Genomic DNA, 19,028 nt, shown 5'->3' with positions numbered 1-19,028 from the left:
CAGAGCCCATAATGACCATGAATTAAACTTTTAATTATCTGTTGTTATAACACTGCTGGTACTATGAAATAGCAGCACATTACTTCTAAAAAAAAAAACAAGTAGTATCATATTAAATACAGACTTTTGTTAATGCAGGGTTGGCTGAGACAGTAACTATTTCATTTAATAGAAATTACGTCTCACAAAATGGAGAAATTAAGTGCTTTTGAGTCCATTTTCTTTATGTGTTTACAAACAGTACAAGGCTACTAAGTGAACCTTTATTTAAATCTGGCTTATATTATTTATACAGTATATTGTCTGTATGGATGGTGGTGGTGGAACAAGACATGAGAACATTCTTCATTAATTATCATTATTTGATTCACAGGTCTTCTTCACTGAACCTTTACAAACACTACTTACATCGCCACCATCACATCAAATGCGGCCAAAGGATGAAACGTTACAAAAGCAGGTCAAGACCAACTCAAAGTCTTTCGGTAAGATTTTACACGTTCACGGACGAGCTCGATATTCAAGATTCTTCAAGATTTCTGTTTGGCCTCTTCTTTCCTTGTTTCTGCTGAATCATGACTGTTCTCTATTGTGCAAACTGGACTCTACTGGTGTTCAACGTGCATTAATTTCAGTTAGATAATGTACCTGTTTTTCTTATCTCGTCTACAGTAGCTGACAACTCCTCTGATGGCAACAAAACACAAAAAAAGGACACAAAGGGCTTTCTATTCTGACTAAATGTGGATTATAGCTCCAGCATTAAGGGGAACAAAAGCTAATTTTAGACATTTTAGGCTATGTTGACAGTTTAGGCTAGTCAGTTGTACAGAAGGAAAAATAATACCAATAACAAAAGCTAGAATCTTCCTTCCCCCAATAAAAACCAAAACCAAGACAAATATAAAGATTTTAACCATCTTGGTGCTTGGAACCCTAATGAAGATGCTTTCTACGGCTTATCACTAAAATAAACATAAGTGGGAATAAATTGTACATAAATAGATAATTTCTCAATCAGTGCCTGACATCCATGTTCACATCTCATGTACTGGGACGTTTTTCATTCATCACACAACTGTTACGTTCACCTTTCACATGAAAAACAGAGTGCAACATTGAGCCTCCCAGGAAATGTGCATCTTTATCCCCATATTTTAACAATATCATGTCCCCCCCCCCCTCTATAACAGCCTTCAAGTTTAGCCATTCAGAACAAATATAAACACGTCAAACCAACTAGTTCTACTGACCCGACCCTATAGCACTTAAAACAGAACCAGATACACTAAATATTTTTGGCAGAATATTTTTTTTCACATAGTTTTTTTTATAGACATTTTCACAGATTAAAGGGTAATCCTCTTTGAATGTTTCAAATGAAAATTAAGGACAAATTATCATTTTCTGAACAAAAACAGACGTAAAGGTGCAATATGTAAGAATTGTTGAATTCATAGTCCACACTCCAAACCAACTGGTGGCAGCATATCACCAGATAGTTGTGGTGTCCGTTACGTTATGCTACGCTACATTAGCACCAAATCAATAGTGCATTATCTGTGCTTTGTTAGCTAGCAAACTAGGTAACTAGGACTTTGAGTAAGTATGATAGCTATATCAATTCAGTGCTAATGTTGAGCTAACGTTTGTTTTGAATAAATCTAACCTAGAAGAAGAAGTGCTACTCCTTCATCCTCTCATGTCAGACTGAGCGAGTCCCCGGGAACAGCGCCGGGCTTTGAAGCCAATTTGACATAGCGGCCAAACCGTGGAATTACAACTTCCGGGTCCATCATGTGATGCACATTGGCCCAAAAACACTTTTTCCCGTAGACTTACATTGTGAAAGAGACTTCTGTAAATCAGCGGATACATTTTTTGAGCATTACAACCCCCACAAAATAACTCGTTCACTATCAGAATTTGATGCATTCGGTCCGATCACATTTTGAAAGTCTAGAAGAGCCGCACGATTTAATTGTTTTATCCTCATTCAAATTAGCCGGAGGGCTAAACTGGAAGTTAGCCTTCTCAGCCAGCGGAAGTCTCTAGTGAGTATGCTCCATGGCTGCATTGGGCCCGTAGAGCGTGCCCAGTATGTTTTCATCCGAGTAATTTCTTTACAACAGGAAGTGACTTTTTTAGGTTCGTGCGTGACTAAGCGACTTTTATAGGAATGAACGTGGCCCCCGCCTCTGACGCTGTATCCAGTTCTCTTAATACATCCATGTTGGACTGAGGACAGACAGTGACTCACTATCGCCTCTTGAGGTACAAAGTGGTATTACGAGACAGGACGGGCTGGGGCTAGCTGGTTAGCATGCTAACTTCAGTAGCAACACAATACACAGAGGTCTTTGACCTAACATCAAAGCTGTTATTTCTTCACATCCTGTTGATGATTTTAGTTAATTTGTGATTGTTTTAAACTAAAATTCTGACATAATTCTTACATATTGCACCTCTAATTGAAGTGCACAACAGAGGGGAAACCGAAATACATTCATGAATGCAAAACAAGTTGAAAAAAACAAAAACAAATTAAGCGTTTGAACATTACAAACGACTGACAACCATCCATAACTGTACACCACTATAGCAGATACAAAATGCAGAGTACATTATCTTTAGGCTACATGCTATTTGTTAAATATGCTGTTAGACAAAAACAGGTCTGTCTCTGAAGGATGTTGTTATAAATGCTCGGTATGTTAACTATCACGTGTCAATGTCCGTGTTGGCGAGGTCGAGAGGATGCATGCTATCCTGAAATTCTTTTCATTTGGCCGACAATAAACATCCACTCTGATCACGTGCCTGCACTATACATCAATAGTATGTCCGTTAATTTCCTCAATAATGTTGTTGTCAAGGATTTATTGGCTTTTGTTTTGTGATCAGACATTAAGAAACAATTATATTTCTGTGCTTACTTGTTTCCCTGCTGATTAGATTTTTTTTGTGTGTGTGTATACTTCTACTCGGAAACGAAGATAAAATACGGATTGATGCAAAATAGAAGATTCCTACATCCCAACAACTTTTAAGACACTTAAGGAATACATACAGAAAAAAACGACATTTATAGATTGGCTTTACCCCGTCAGTTTTAAGCTCTAAGTAATCACGTTAAGTACTTATTGTGTTGTTTTCCTTTTACTTGAGACCATTTTAAGAATGAGGTAGGCCGACATGTGACACATCGATGGCACTTTTAAAGGAACAGGTTAACATTTTGGGAATTACGCTTTTTTTTTTTGCTTTCCTTCCATTCTCTCCTTCCTTGAGAATTAAGTATCGATATCGATTATCTTAACTTAGTGATAAATCTTGAAGCAGGAAGAAACACTTACACCTCCTCCAAGCTCAAAATATGCAAACCAATACCTTTAAAACTCACTATTTAATCCATCCTATCTCATTTTAAAAATCCATACACAAACAGAGATGAAAAACAGGTCACCTCACTTTTGGAAAGAGAGCAAAGTAGGTAGCCTTATTTCCAAAATGTGTAACTATTTCTTTAATATCTGATGCCAGATGTGTTTTTTTGCCTTTAATTCCCTTTTGTCTTCATTGTTCTTGGTAAATAATGTGCCTGTTCAAAGTGTCCTAGATGGAAACAGATGCTCTGTGAATAAACGGTCCCACTAGTGAAAAATATGGTTAAAGTAGCGACGGAGTGAGGAGAATCAAAAACAGGGAGGACTGATCGTTATCTGTGAACAAAAAAAAAAGATTCTTCCAACGTTAATTAGGCCAAAAAAAGGCCTGACAGTGAGTAAAAATGCCAGAGGTCTGGTGGTGATGGATATTATGAAGTTATATAGGTCATACTTAAGAGGCACAAACCTTTTCAGAGAGAGAGAGCAACTAGACAAGTCTAATAAAATAATATACTATAGTGTAGCGTCCTCTCTAAAGGTTAAAATAACTTCTTCCCTTTAAGGTAGACATGAAGGACAAGAAGGGCTTATCAAACTTTTAAAAGATAAGACACATTTAAAGGTGGTAAGAAGAATCTGTTACAGATAAACACACAGATAAACAGTATACTAAATTTCTTAGGGCTATACAATAACAACCAGCCTCTAAACCAGAGATGTATATATTCTCATATATCCACACTGACACCTCGAGGTTTTATCTCAGCATCACCTAAAAGCTTTCTTAACTTCCAAAACTTTAGAAGTTGTATCTCCGTCTATGAGCTGCCTTCTCACCTGTTTGTCTTACTTCTTGTGGAAAACGAAGAACGCAGGTTTTGTTATCGTCTTCGTCACATTGTCGCGGCTAATCAAGTGCGGACGGACGCCCGATGCTTTTTCTACCTCTTGTAAAAAAAAATCGGCTGAAAGTGGTCGACGTGTGTTAAGTAAAGTGTCGTTTTAAGTGTTCCTCTGTCGCTTTGCAGCCTCAGGGTGAGCCTCCATGACGCCTGGACGTTTCAGATTCCATTGGTCGATCTGTCTCTGCCTGTCATGCTGCTCCACCTCTGATTCGCTGGACGAGCTGCCGGTATTGCTGCTGCTACTGCTACTGCTGCTGCTGCTGCCTCCGCTGCCTCCTCCTCCTCCTCCTCCCCCGCCGCCGCCGCTACTACCGTAAGCAAAGCAATCCTTCCGCTTCACGTCACCCTTTCCCCTCTCCCCTCCTCCTCCTCCTCCTCTCTCCACCTTCTCTCTCCGTTTCCCCTCCGCCATCCCGCTGCTGTCCTCTCCAGGTTTCTGCACATCAGTCAGTTCCATCTCTATCGGGGCCTGCTCTGGTCCCGGCATGGCGTCTCTCCTGTCCATATCCACCCACAACGGTCCAGGTGGAGGCTCTAGAGGGGTGTAGTGGAGTACCGGCTGCTGGAGCTGCGTGTCCACCTGCGGAGGGAGGTTCTGGTGCTCTGGATGGAGGAGCTGGGTCTGGTGCTGGAGGTGATGCAGCGGCTGCAGTGGGTGCTGCATGGGTTGGTGCTGGAGTTGGTGTTGCTGCTGATGGTGGTGGTGGTGGTGGTGGTGGTGGTGATGCTGCTGGTGATGCTGGAGGTGGTGATGGTTGTACTGATCCATGATCGGCTTGTCAACATTATGGACAAACGTGTCCTTGGGCTGGTTTTTGAGGAACTTCTCAAATTTCTTGGAGGCTTTTTTGTTTGTCACAAACCAGTCCTTCAGAACCAACAGGAGGAGAGAAAGTTAGAAGAGGAACTTAAAGAGCTTTGGAGGTGACTGTTTCTTCAATAGATTGTAATGTCATCTGCATACATTAACACCAACACAAACTATGTCATTACCTGTGAATGGACAGAGTTGATGTGGTATTTCACTCCACTCTCTGAGTTAAACTCTTTATTGCAGATCAGGCATCTGTATTTTCCAGCCTCAAAGTCGCCCTGAAATGGGATCAGATGGAATTATAGAGACATAAAATGATTAATAGGCTCAGGAGTACTATGCACTGCATCTGCACGGCAGTCATGAAAATAGAGAACATGCTTTTACTCATCATTTCTGAATGATATATGATTAGACTGTTGTGTAATGTGGTATATATTACTATTATAACAGTCCCAATAAGCACCATTTATGTACATTCACACGACTTGTTTTTTAATGTGACGAACCCTTGTGCAGAGTCCCAGATGAGCCTTTAGTCCAGACACACTGGTGTAGGTGGAGCCACAACCCTGAAGAAGACAGAAAGGAAGTTACCCAAAAGGTAATAAAGGTTCTACACAGCAGAGAAACACGTTTATAAAAAGATTCAATCAGATTGTCTTTGATTTAAAAGAGCATCGAGGTTAAAAGACAATAGCAATAGAAATATCACCAAAAACATGCTATATATGGAGGACCGAAGCTGACTTATTTTACAATAAATAATAAATGAAAAAAATAAGAAAATTATTGGTATTATTATTATTATTACTATTATTGTTACTAAATTAACAAAAAAATCCTAAATAAATAGAAGACACAAACAGAGAAATAACATATATAATTTATTTATCATATAATATCATACATACTATGCAGTATCATATATATGATATCATGCAATACTGTCAGAGCAAAACAGATGATGAATTAATTAAGAGAATAAAAAACTGTGCTAGTTATTGCTTTACTGGAAGCAGAACACAGTGTGTTGGTGTTTCTACCTGGTTGGGACAGTGAACTTTCCTCTGCAGCTTCACCTCATTCTTCCACTTCCTCAGCACCTCCTGGCTGAAGGCCGGCAGACCTGGTCGGGCATATTTTAACTGGGAAGGACAGCGTCAATAAGCCAATTTAAGCACAACTTTTATTAATATGCTGACATACATGGTTACTTTTTCATATGTCTGCTTGTTTGGTATAAACATGTTTAATAATAATAATAGTTTTACACTGTATAATAAACAAACGTCCTCCAACTTGATATAAAATTTAAGATGAACTCATCTCTTGCCTTTTTGTCATCGGGCACCAGGTCTGACTGAAACTTCCTCTTGGGCCAGTCTTTGGGCAGCTCGTTGTTGGCAATCTCAGCCAGGTGGAAGTTGGCCACCTGCGCCGAGGCTCGCTGCACCCTGCCGCTGGCCGTCCTCTCGGGGTTGGCCTCTCCTTGGGCCTTCAGTGCCTCGTCTTCCTCGGTCTTCTGGGGCGTCTGCGTAACGGGAAATAAGAGAGGATGAACATGATGGGGCTGAAGCTCAATATGCTCCAAACACCACAAGAATTCAGGTACGAGATGTAACAGAGCGGACACATTTCTAGTTTAGAGGTTAAAATAATAAAACCATTTTCACTGTCGTACATGTTTAAAGAATGACAGACAAAACCACAATTATTTACTGTATTAAGTATGTGAATTTATTGACATATTTCTCTAATTTTTGTCAGATAAGTGACAGAAATCTGATGGATGGATTAACCAATTACAAGATAATCAATTAATCAATTAACTGTCAGCCTGCAACACCTGAATGTGCAGATGAAATAAAATACGACTCACAGGAGCATGTTCTGATTTAAGGTGGTACTCCAGACCGGCCTTGGACTTGTAGGTTTTCCCACAGTGAGAACAATTCAGCAGCATCTTCTCCAGCTCCGACTCCTCCTTCCCGCACTTCTTCATGTGATACACGTATCCCATGATGCTGGTGAAGGCGGCGTTACAGCCCTGAAGAGGAAAAGGAAAGCGTTTTACCATGGGATCATTGAAATTTCATCTTGTCTTGGCTCAACTTACTAAACCTTCTATCTTAAATGAGTATAATTTAGCACAAATGATGACAGTTTACCTCTTTAGAGCACTTTAATTTGCCCAACCTCTTCAGGATTTTACGTAGTTTGTCTTTAATGGCACGATCATCCAGGTCCTTGGCGTCGTCTGCTGAGGGCTACAAACAGAAAAATAGGGGCCAGTAAACTCAAACTTCATGAAACATTCCTCAAACTCCTAAATGTATGGTGTGAGTATCAGTGTGGGTTCTTCTGTGCATTTATGGATAACATTGAGATGATGTATGTAATCACTAGTAAAGAATAACAATACAAAAACAATAAGAATAGCAATTGTCAATCTAAGAGAAACTGATGCCTACAGTGTGTCTGAGTAAATAATTTGGAGCATAATTAAACATGTAAAACTGACATGAGGAAGAGAGCGTTGATGAAGAGTCTTACCAAATGGCTGTGATCAGCCATGATGTGATATTTCATCCCTGTTGAAGACTTCAGCTGTTTCCCACAGTGTTGACAGGTAAAAGGTTGCTGCACAACAGATTCAAGTCACATTATATCTGCCATTTGGTACGAACTGTAAACTAAGCAGCTTTACAATACAGATACATTTCAGTATTTATACACATGAGTCCTGATGAGAAGAGTCCGGACCAGAGGATATTAATTAAACTACATTACAAGTAGCTTCTGTGGTGGTGAACTCATGATAATAAATGTGTCTCTTAATAGTGAAACATGATACATAAGACTTACATTACCTGCCTCTCAGAGGTCGAAGCTTTCTTTATAAAACAACATGTTTGGTATTCAGTGACTATATGAAGAGTGTATTCTGCCTGTCAATATTTTGTGTTCAGTGTCCTTAATTTTGGCCATTTCCAGGTTGTGGAGTTCAAACTATCTAGTGTTGATGGAGTGTTGAGGGAGTGTCGATGGAGTGTTGAGAGAGTGTTGATAGAGTGATGATGGAGTGTCGATGGGAGTGTTGAGGGAGTGTTGAGGGAGTGTTGACGGAGTGTTGACGGAGTGTTGAGGGAGTGTCGATAGAGTGTCGATGGAGTGTTGAGAGAGTGTTGAGAGAGTGTCGAGGGAGTGTTGATAGAGTGTCGAGAGAGTGTTGATAGAGTGTCGAGGGAGTGTCGAGGGAGTGTCGAGGGAGTATCGAGGGAGTGTTAATGGAGTGTTGAGAGAGTGTTGAGGGAGTGTCGAGGGAGTGTTGATAGAGTGTCGAGGGAGTGTCGAGGGAGTGTCGAGAGAGTGTTGATAGAGTGTCGAGGGAGTGTCGAGAGAGTGTTGAGAAAGTGTTGATAGAGTGTTGAGGGAGTGTTGATAGAGTGTCGAGGGAGTGTTGAGGGAGTGTCGAGGGAGTGTTGAGGGAGTGTTAATGGAGTGTTAAGGGAGTGTTGAGGGAGTGTTGAGGGAGTGTCGAGGGAGTGTTGATAGAGTGTCGAGGGAGTGTCGAGAGAGTGTTGATAGAGTGTCGAGGGAGTGTCGAGAGAGTGTTGAGAAAGTGTTGATAGAGTGTCGAGGGAGTGTTGATAGAGTGTCGAGGGAGTGTCGAGAGAGTGTTGATAGAGTGTCGAGGGAGTGTCGAGAGAGTGTTGAGAAAGTGTTGATAGAGTGTTGAGGGAGTGTTGATAGAGTGTCGAGGGAGTGTTGAGGGAGTGTCGAGGGAGTGTTGAGGGAGTGTTAATGGAGTGTTAAGGGAGTGTTGAGGGAGTGTTGAGGGAGTGTCGAGGGAGTGTTGATAGAGTGTCGAGGGAGTGTCGAGAGAGTGTTGATAGAGTGTCGAGGGAGTGTCGAGAGAGTGTTGAGAAAGTGTTGATAGAGTGTCGAGGGAGTGTCGAGGGAGTGTCGAGAGAGTGTTGAGAGAGTGTTGATAGAGTGTCGAGGGAGTGTCGAGAGAGTGTTGAGAAAGTGTTGATAGAGTGTCGAGGGAGTGTCGAGGGAGTGTCGAGAGAGTGTTGAGAAAGTGTTGATAGAGTGTCGAGGGAGTGTTGAGGGAGTGTTAATGGAGTGTTAAGGGAGTGTTGAGAGAGTGTTGAGGGAGTGTCGAGGGAGTGTTGATAGAGTGACGAGGGAGTGTCGAGAGAGTGTTGAGAAAGTGTTGATAGAGTGTCGAGGGAGTGTCGAGAGAGTGTTGAGAAAGTGTTGATAGAGTGTCGAGGGAGTGTCGAGAGAGTGTTGATAGAGTGTCGAGGGAGTGTCGAGAGAGTGTTGAGAAAGTGTTGATGGAGTGTCGAGGGAGTGTTGATGGAGTATCGAGGGAGTGTCGAGAGAGTGTTGAGAAAGTGTTGATAGAGTGTCGAGGGAGTGTCGAGAGAGTGTTGAGAAAGTGTTGATAGAGTGTCGAGGGAGTGTTGATAGAGTGTCGAGGGAGTGTCGAGAGAGTGTTGAGAAAGTGTTGATGGAGTGTCGAGGGAGTGTTGATAGAGTGTCGAGGGAGTGTCGAGAGAGTGTTGAGAAAGTGTTGATAGAGTGTCGAGGGAGTGTCGAGAGAGTGTTGAGAAAGTGTTGATAGAGTGTCGAGGGAGTGTCGAGAGAGTGTTGATAGAGTGTCGAGGGAGTGTCGAGAGAGTGTTGATAGAGTGTCGAGGGAGTATCGAGGGAGTGTTAATGGAGTGTTGAGGGAGTGTCGAGGGAGTGTTAATGGAGTGTTAATGGAGTGTTGATGGAGTGCTCACCAGTCGGCAGTTCTCCATGTGTTTCTTCAGCCCCTCCACAGTCTTCCTGCTTACACTTTTACATTTGGGACATGTGACTCTGCCTTTAGCTACAATCTGGAGCTGCCAACGCTCCTCTTGACTTCCTGCAGGATGTCCAAACAGTTGTTTATTTCAAAAACAGTCTTCAAGGAGGAGAACTCATGAACTCCTTACATAATATGACAGAGAGAAATTAAATTCAAGTCTTTATATTTTATATTCACTGTGATTATTTCAAGTTAATTTACTATGGATTGACTGAAAAATGATTATCCTGTATCTCAGAATTTTATGAAAAACAAAACAAATTTTATTTAATTTCTAACCAGGAAAATACAACTTCAGTCAAGTTAAAATGATATTCCCCAACCTCACTCTGCTGCATTTCTCTTCTGACAGAAACAGACTTAAATAAAACTGACTTTACTCCATGTCTGGGAGGGTTTAGTTGAGACAGTTGATAGATAACTATTAGAAGCAAATAATGGCCATAAATCTTATAAGCCACTGAATAACTAATTTGTAAATGTAATCATTACCAAATAATCAGTATTGAAATTTATGTGGTCTGAATTCCCCTCTTTGAAAATGACTTTAATTTAAAATAGTGCATTTTAAAAACCTTCATTTCAGGTATATTCTCTAAATTTTTTGGGATTTACAAATTCAGATACGGAATTTCAGTAACCAGTATTCAAAAACTATATTCAAATTCCTAAAAGTTAAATTTGGATACAAAAAATAGACTCAAATTGGTTTTGGTGGAATTCAGACCCTAAAATTATAAGATATGAATTCAGATCTGAACATCTGGGATAAGAGGGATAAGCAGGTTATTCTGTTAGAATATAAACTGCAGTAGTTGGCAGCTGCTCCTCTGGTCAGCTCCTGTCACCTGGAGGATAAGTAGGAGGCTCCTTCTTGGTGGAGACGATCGGTGGTTTCTGCTCCTCGCTGGGCTGAGAGGTCGAGGCTTCTGGGTTGTTTTGGACTCCACCGCTGGCTGCATCTGAACCTGCAGTATTTACATCAGATTACTAGATTTTATTTGGTCTAGAATGTGTTACTCTTGCATTTTATAAAAAAAAAATACACTATGTAACAAAAAATATTAATAACCTGTTGTCAATATGCCTGAACATGTTTTATTTATTGTACAAAGTGATGATGCTTATTATAAATGATGCATTAACAGATTATTCATCTCTGATTATTTTCTTCTGTGCAAATAGTTTTAATTTACATCCCTCAGCAGGAGGATGTTTGTCTTTCTCAATGATTAGTCTGCAGTTAACTTTATCTATCAATAATACTGAACATGATTAATCACTGCTGCTCAATATTAACATAAGTCATGTTGAGAAAATAATGATGCTGACTACTACTGACAGTGCTTATAGATCATTCAAATCTCTATTCAAACACATATTGGTGAAGTAAGTCCAAAGGTAAATGTTCATATCCATTAGTTTGTGCCATTTGTTGAGTTTACAGAGGAAAACTATAAAGATGTGATCGAGAGAACTCATCATGCAAGAAGGAGTCTGAAATGTGTGATCTATCTCAGCTCATTATATTATATAATATCATATTATGAGCTATAATATATATAATATATATTATATATCAGACTGGAGGGTAACTCACAGGACTCTCTGCCCTCTGGAGGCTGTGGGAAGTTATTTACAGGTGGGCTTCTCTCCATCTCTACTCTCTGGACTTTCTTCATGTTGAAGTCTTCAAAAATGACACAGAAAGGAATCAAAATCTCCGAAAACCACAAGAACCAAGAAAATATTCACAACTCACTTTACATCTTGTACAAGCAAATTCTTTTTCTTATACACACGACAATGCTCGAAGAACAACTCTGTAACACTCAGATACATACAGTATAATATGGATTTAATATGTACAATATTAGAGCAGAAATGTTAAAACATTTTAAATGTAGATAAATCAATAAACACATCATAATTAGACCCTCAGAATTAATTCACTCGATCAGGCTGCCTTCTAGTATTTAAACTGAAAAGGCTCCAACTAGCATTTCGACCTCTTTTGAAGTAGCCAATCAGGGTCCAGTATTATGAGGATATTGTCTTCAAATTCATTCAGTTTTCTAATTTAGTTAACTTGCAAAACATCATGAAAAACAGCCTCTCTGAGTCTGTAGATTTGACAACAAAATTATGAAAAATGATGAGGCTCATCCAAACTCACACTCTTCCAAATGTTCTAATTATTTTTATTGCTTTTATTATTTATCTTTTATTATCTTAACTAGTTGACTTTTATTGTCTTATTCAATTAACTTTTTTGCTTTTTAATTATTTTGGTGTGCATTAGTCTTTAAACCCATTTTTAACTACCTATATTTTATCAATCGCTTGTAAAGAACTTTGAATTGCATTTGATTTGTTTGAAAGGTGATATATAAATAAAGTTTGATTGATTGATTGATTGATAATGAAGCTATAATTAAGTATAATTTTGACTATTGTCATGAAATACTAATTAATCACCGGGTCTCCAGACGTGTCCTCTCTCCCTGCTCGTGTTGCTCCAGGCTTGGTCTTGACTTCGGCTTGTACTCCACGCCTGCTCTGGTCCTGAAGAGGCCCGGTCTCTTCCTGGATCCCTGCCTGCGTTCCAGGCCTGATCCTGGCCTCGGTCTCTGCCAGCCGCCCAGGCCTGCTCGGGCCCTCGGTCCCGACCCGACATCCAGGCCTGGTCCTGTCCGGTATGTGCCCTGTCCCTGCCTGGTATCCATGTCTGCTCTTGACTGGAGTGTCCCGCTCTGTCTCTGCCAGAGTTCCAGACCTGCTCCTGCGGTCGGTCTCTACCCGGAGCCCAGGCGTCGGGGCCCCGGTCCCTGCTGGAGTTCCAGCTCTGGTCCTGAGGCTGCGACTGCTCCCTGCTGGCCTCGGGGCCCTGGGGCCACACATCCTTCGCCACTAGTCTTGGAGGCAGCCTTGCAGAGGGCGGAGCCATGGAGCCTGGGTCCGCCCCATTGGCCAGACTCCCTGATGACATCACCGAGCAGCTGCTGGTTGGGTAATCTACTGTTCCTATGGAAACACTCTGAAGGTCCTCGAACCTGATAAATACAGAATTTTACAATTATTTACAAAATGAATATCAAAAGCACTGAACGCAGGCTGATAGTGAACTACTGTCTACATTAAGACATTTTAATAACAACCATGTGAAGCAGGTTGAGGTTAGAGCTCAGTTTTCACTTGACAAGTGAAGTCAGTCACACAAGAAAGAAAGATAACGAATAACAAGAGAGAGAGAGAGAGACAGATACACTACAACCATCACTATCACATTAGCCACTTCTAAAAGTAAAACAGCAGGCCAGCCAGTGCTCTGCTTTTTATACTTGGCACAGCAACAGCTACCACAGTTGTGGTTTGAGGTGGTTAATGAACAGAATATATATCAGTCTCGGTCACTTAGTCACAGCTGAGGAGGTTTAACTGACCTTTTAACTCAGAGAGGATGCATACAAGCTAGTTTTGAGCAGCAAAAGTGTCGTTTTCATACAGTGTGTATTGTTGGAAAAGAAATCCCTCGTATTAACATCACATGCAGCCAAGAATTTATGTGCACATTGCAAAAAATAAAGCTTGTGTGCAATCTGACTGACTTTAGTAATACGTGAAGCTCATTATGAAAGCACCAGAGACACAAAACCAGCTGCAAGACTTGACTCAACTGGTCACTTATGTTTCCAGTATACCTGAAATTGTGAAAAGTGTAATAACATGCACTTGTAGGCCCATTATCTCTCAATAATAATATAATAATAATAATAACTTTATTTGTATAGCACCTTTCATACAAAAAATGCAGCTCAAAGTGCTTTACAACAAAAATTACATGAAAAGGACATAAAAGAACATAAAAGCATGTAGAAAAAAAGAAAAAACATTGATAAAGTGAAACTTGAAGACATAGAATGCATTATAATCAAAGTATAAAATATGATAAGAACAAGTTAAAGCATAGAATGTATAAAATAAATGAAAATATAACATTCTAAAAGTGCAAGTGCTAAGCTATTTAAATGCTTGGGTAAAGAGATCGATTTTAAGCTTTATTTTGAAAGTAATAAAATAATTAAAAAAAAAAATAATGGTCTGTGTGTGATGTGTGTAGTTGTGATATCATTTATAACTACACTGGGAATGCATCATGCAGCTTGTCATGCAAATTCAAGACCGTACAAACTCAACTCTTGACAGATGTTTGGGTCTCTTACCTTTTTCTACCATAAGTTCTTTTCATCTTTAGAGCATCTTGGGCTTGAGACTCGTCATTCTAAAACATTCAAGTACAGAACTGTGAAGTAGAGATCCGACGTGTGCATAAAGTTAACAGATTTTGAGTATTAGAACATGGGACATGGACAAACCACATTCAAACATCTGTTATTGGATAGTTTTCTTAGATATAACCCCCATTACAAAAAAAAACAAAACTTTCAAAATAAAAGCATGTTGTGGACGTTACCTTAGAGTATCCTACTGCGGTCAGTTCACAGGCTCGTTCTGGCATTCGCTGAACAACTGTTAGAGAGGTTTAAATTGAATTGGATTAAAAATAATAAAAACACGCACCAGTGGTAATATTCATATTTGCCATTGACATACATTATAATTAGGCCTACTTTAATAAATGTGTTTTTTTTTCCTCTACCTGGACATGGCACTCCACTTTTTGGTTGTGACTGGACTGACTTTCTCTTTCTTGGCACATACAAAGGTGACATATCCCCTCCGATGTGAGCAGGGTCCATTCTAGGATTACTGACACTCTGTAAAAATTAACCCTAAAAACACAGAAGAGATAACATCATAAAATCTGTGATGGTGGAAAAACATCTCAGGGTTTTTACACTCTATATTTTCATTTCTGTGTGAAACCAAGTAATATAAATACTTTTAGTATATTTAAGAATAGAGCTGCAACGAACAATTATTTTCATTATCGTTTTAAACTAAAAAACTGTGAAAAAAGCCTGTTATAGTTTCTTAGAGCTCACATGACGTCTTCAAATGCCAAAATCCAAAGATATTCAGTCTTCTGTCATGTTTGACACATAAAAGTTTCAAATTCTCACATTTGAGAAGCTGTAACCACCAAATGTTTGCTATTTTTTCTTTAAAAAATGTCTCAAAATGATTAAATGATTATCAAAATAGTTGCAGATTAATTTAATAGTTGGCAACTAATCGATTAATCAACTTGACAGCAGTAATGTTGTTTTTAGTCCAATTATTTGTGTATTATGTGTGTATTTTGATGTTTTGTGACTTAAACAGTTCTTGAACGTACCGCCAGACTCTTTCTTTTTTATTTGTTGAGAGAAAAGGGAAATTAATTTAAGATTTTTCTCCTTCCTGCTCCTTTTTGATCATGGAGTGTGTGTTATTGTGAAAGAGAGCTTAGATTTTGTGTAAAATTGTCAGTGGCGGAAAGTAACAAAAGTACATTTATCCAAGTGTTGTACTTAAGTACAATTTTGAGGTATTTGTACTTTACTTGAGTATTTCCATGTGATGCTACTTTCTACATTTCAGAGGGAAATATTGTACTTTCTACTCCACTACATTTATTTGACAGCTTTAGTCACTTTTCAGATGAAGATTTGACACAATGGATAATATAACAAGCTTTTAAAATACAACACATTGTTAAAGATGAAACCAGTGGTTTCCAACCTTTTTGGCTTTTGACGTCTTACAAAAAGCAGTGTGTAGTCGGGGTCACATTTCACATGTCTATGAGTTGTTAACAGCTCCACCAAATAGTGATTTTTCCCTCTAAACTTCTCACATGCTTTCATTTCAATAAATGTTCAAATGATCCAATATTTCAGCAAAAATCAAAGATTAGAGAAAAAGTCCAAAAACTGAAAACAGATTTGTGTATCAGAACTTTGTTTTTTCTTCTTTCCTCTCCCATTAATCATCTCACCACCCCTCAGATTTATCTGCTGACCCTTTGGAGGGGCCTTGACCCCTAGGTTGGAAACCACTGGACTAAACTAGCTAACTGTATATAAAGTAGTGTAAACTAGCTCCACCTCCAGCAGCTACAACAGTAACATGCTGCTCTAACACTGATGCTTCACTATTAATAATCTAATGATGTCATATATAATAATATATCAGTCAGAGGGACCAAACCACTACTTTTACTGCAATACTTTAACTACATCAAGCTCATAATACTTATGTACTTTTACTGCAATACTTTAACTACATCAAGCTCATAATACTTATGTACTTTTTACTGTAGTAAGATTTTTCATGCAGGACTTTTACTTGTAATGGAGTATTTTTACATTGTTGTATTAGTACTTGTACTTTAAGTCTCCTCCACTCAAAAATATGTTTTTCTTCTTGTTCCTTCAGTTGGATGTTGTTCTCTTCTCTGATGTATGTGCAGAGTTTGTTTTCACATTCATCTGCTGAAAGTGGGAAGTTTCTCTGAGCTCATTAAAAATCCAATTTTAAGCCTCCAATGCACAAACACTGAGGATGGACTTTACAGTGAAGGAGGAGACATCTTGTGTGAAGTAGTTAAACTTTTGAAGTGAAATATATTTGCATATTTACAGATTTGAATATGGTAATTACATTTTTTTGGTGGAAAAACCATATCAGACACACAATATTGTTCCAAACAGTCTTTTTATATATTTTAATACATGTCTGGAGAGGATCTTTCAGTAAATGATCTGAGTACTTCTTCACTGCAAATTTTTACTGTTAAAAAAAAAAAGGTTTTGGGTTCAGGTCATGTGTGAAGAGCTGTTGTGTTTACGGTCAGTTGGATTTCCCAGCATCCTGCCTGACATGTGAACGGTGTGTGTCTGTGGATGTGACCGTTTCATGTCACCCTGAAGGCCACTAACTGCTGGGTTAACGGCCCCGAAAAGATGAACACAGCTACACAATTTAGATGATAAGTTATCTGTATGGTGTCTTTTCTTTTCTTTTTTTTCCCTTTCAGTCACCAGCAACACCAGCCATTCCAGGACTGAGACTCCAAACCACCATCATCATTGTGTCTGTGGATAAAAAAACAAGATATAACCAACATCTCTGCTTTTGATGGCGACGGTCAGGAAAACACGTCCAGGAAAGAAGCTAAAGCGGTGTTAGCCAGCTAAAATAAGACGTTTTTTTTTACTTTCATACGGAGCCGCTTTAACCTGTCCTGTCTGCCTATTATTGTCGGAGGAAGAAATGCGAGCGAGCCTACCGTTACCGTCCTACAGCTCACTCGGTTAGCCTCCATCATGTCTTCGAGTCCGGCCTCCTCCGTCGCCTTTCCCCCGGCAGTGATACCAGTAGGAAGGCTAACAAAGGAAGGCCTGATCCCGGGTGTCCAAAACGACCCCTTGAGACACAAACCTAAGCTTTGACAGCGTCTAAATAGGAGCCAGTCCCCGCGTACACCGGCATAATTCACCTCGGTGCGTTTGCGTGTTGTCCAGCGGAACGCCCTCCTGCGGGAGAACAAATAGACCCGCATCTGCTGCTGCCTTCACGTGCAGGCGGAAACGTCGCTTCTTTTACATTTTTATAGAGTTTAGAGTTTAGAGACACTCCCCCCTCCACACACAAGATGTATATATCAAATATTCTACTTTGAATAATAATTTGTCAGGTATGGTATTAAAAAAAGTTCAATTATCGTGTTAAAATCCTTAAAATATCTACTTCTTCTCCCTCATTAAAAATCCCATAATCTACAAATATGTAAATATTGTTCATTTCTAAAGTTTTCCTGCTAGACACAAGATGTTCATTCTCAGTGTTTGTGCAGTGGAGGCTTCAAGTTTCCACATCACACTTGTGTAAGATGAATAATAATCAAAAATCAGATTTTCAATGAGCTCAGAGAAACTTTCCACTTAGGAACAAGAAGAAAAACATATTTTCTGCGTAAACGTTTTGGAAACATCTGGGTACAACTTTATGACTCCTTTTATTAAATGGTTCATAAGTTGTGACTAATGGCTTCATTAATGGTTAATAAATACATTTCCAGTGCTTTATAGATCAGTTGAACCATTACTAACAACACATTTTTAGTTCAGTTCAAATCTTTTTTGTCCCACAAGGAGAAATGACTTTTGCATCAACGTGGCATAGAGAATAAAACATTAACACAGTAAAATAATATGACAAGTGAAGACATCAAAAGGGATGGTACTGTACGTAATGCAGAATATAATAAAAGGAAAAACTACATACAACTATATTTAAAAAGCACTTTTATTTATTTTTTAAATTTAAATACAAAAATAAGTTCCATAAAGGAAAATGTTTCCCTTATGCACTCATTTTTTCCCTCTTTAAGGAAGCCCAAACCCAAAATACTGTCAGACAAAACGCAGGACTGTCACATATTTATACATAACCCACAAAATGCAGTCCCAGTCCTGATCTAAACATCAGTATCTCAAATATGAATCAACGAGACATAACATAAAGGGGGAATTAATAACATGAATAAAATGAGTCCAGTGATCAACTAAGAAATAAATAAAATCTAAAAAATAATAAAAAAAAATACAAGCGGGTATTAATTTACCAGCACTTTTCAAAAACATTGTTGCAGTGTTTTACAGCAAAAGGTTCAAATGCTTTAAATAAAATCCAAATTCTAAAAGATAAAATGATAATATAAAAACAATTATCCATCTAGTTCCTTTACCGCTTCTGGTTCTCAAAGCGTTCACATCAAGGACCCTGAACTAACACAAATTAGACCACGGACCCCCATCTGATAAGATCTTTGCTTTTACTGTTTTATTTCATAAACTTTATGAAACTCATGACTAAAACAGTCATACATTATTTCATTGTGTTACTTACAGATGGAATAATAGTGAAAATAAATGACTCCCCTTTTGGCTGGGGACACCTGGGAGAGTTGATTGCACATATAGAATAAATGAAAACTTCAACCTGTTGCATCTAATTTTGGAAACCGGTATCTCTACCCAGAGGGCGAGATGTCATATTCCTTAAAGAGCTGATGGCCCGTTCATCCCCTTCATCTAATGTTCCCT

The 19,028-nt window shown here is 39.0% G+C and overlaps 2 protein-coding genes across 6 annotated transcripts in view; both read right to left on the bottom strand.

Moving 5' to 3' along the window:
- gtf3c2 (general transcription factor IIIC, polypeptide 2, beta) overlaps positions 1–4,312 on the bottom strand; it is a 38,321-nt gene extending 34,009 nt beyond the window's left edge. For 2 of the 4 annotated variants that reach the window (XM_044376545.1, XM_044376547.1), the window contains exons 1-2: positions 4,227–4,295; positions 3,400–3,402 (exon numbers count right to left, since the gene is read on the bottom strand). The gene's annotated coding sequence lies outside the window, so the exon portion shown is untranslated. Of the gene's footprint in view, positions 1–3,399; positions 3,403–4,226 lie in introns of all 4 variants that reach the window. The other 2 variants (XM_044376546.1, XM_044376548.1) reach the window with 2 other exon arrangements.
- On the bottom strand, positions 13–17,494 carry znf512 (zinc finger protein 512). 2 transcript variants are annotated; one of them, XM_044376551.1, is made up of 17 exons: positions 17,210–17,494; positions 16,962–17,015; positions 14,636–14,768; positions 14,450–14,505; positions 14,199–14,257; positions 12,454–13,028; positions 11,576–11,665; positions 10,824–10,943; positions 9,908–10,032; positions 7,665–7,751; positions 7,280–7,378; positions 6,991–7,158; positions 6,445–6,642; positions 6,155–6,256; positions 5,618–5,680; positions 5,288–5,386; positions 13–5,162 (listed from the first exon to the last, which is right to left on the bottom strand). In XM_044376551.1, the coding sequence occupies exons 3-17, from the start codon at positions 14,733–14,735 to the stop codon at positions 4,392–4,394; spliced, it is 2,712 nt and encodes a 903-aa protein (XP_044232486.1). In that variant the 5' UTR covers positions 14,736–14,768; positions 16,962–17,015; positions 17,210–17,494; the 3' UTR covers positions 13–4,391. The 2 variants fall into 2 exon arrangements, with proteins under 2 accessions (XP_044232486.1, XP_044232487.1); XM_044376552.1 differs by lacking the exon at positions 16,962–17,015.
- Between the last annotated feature and the right edge of the window lie 1,534 nt (positions 17,495–19,028).

Source organism: Thunnus albacares, chromosome 16 (assembly GCF_914725855.1).
Source record: "Thunnus albacares chromosome 16, fThuAlb1.1, whole genome shotgun sequence".
Classification (NCBI taxonomy): domain Eukaryota; kingdom Metazoa; phylum Chordata; class Actinopteri; order Scombriformes; family Scombridae; genus Thunnus; species Thunnus albacares.
This window is presented reverse-complemented; position numbering and strand designations above follow the sequence as displayed.

Coding starts and splice junctions, on each gene's coding strand:
- znf512 (XM_044376551.1), bottom strand. CDS start 14,735: ATGGACCCTGCTCACATCGGAGGGGATATGTCACCTTTGTATGTGCCA. Junction 5,387..5,617: donor ATCTGGGACTCTGCACAAGG/GTTCGTCACATT, acceptor ATCCCATTTCAG/GGCGACTTTGAGGCTGGAAA. Junction 5,163..5,287: donor TCAACTCTGTCCATTCACAG/GTAATGACATAG, acceptor TTGGTTCTGAAG/GACTGGTTTGTGACAAACAA.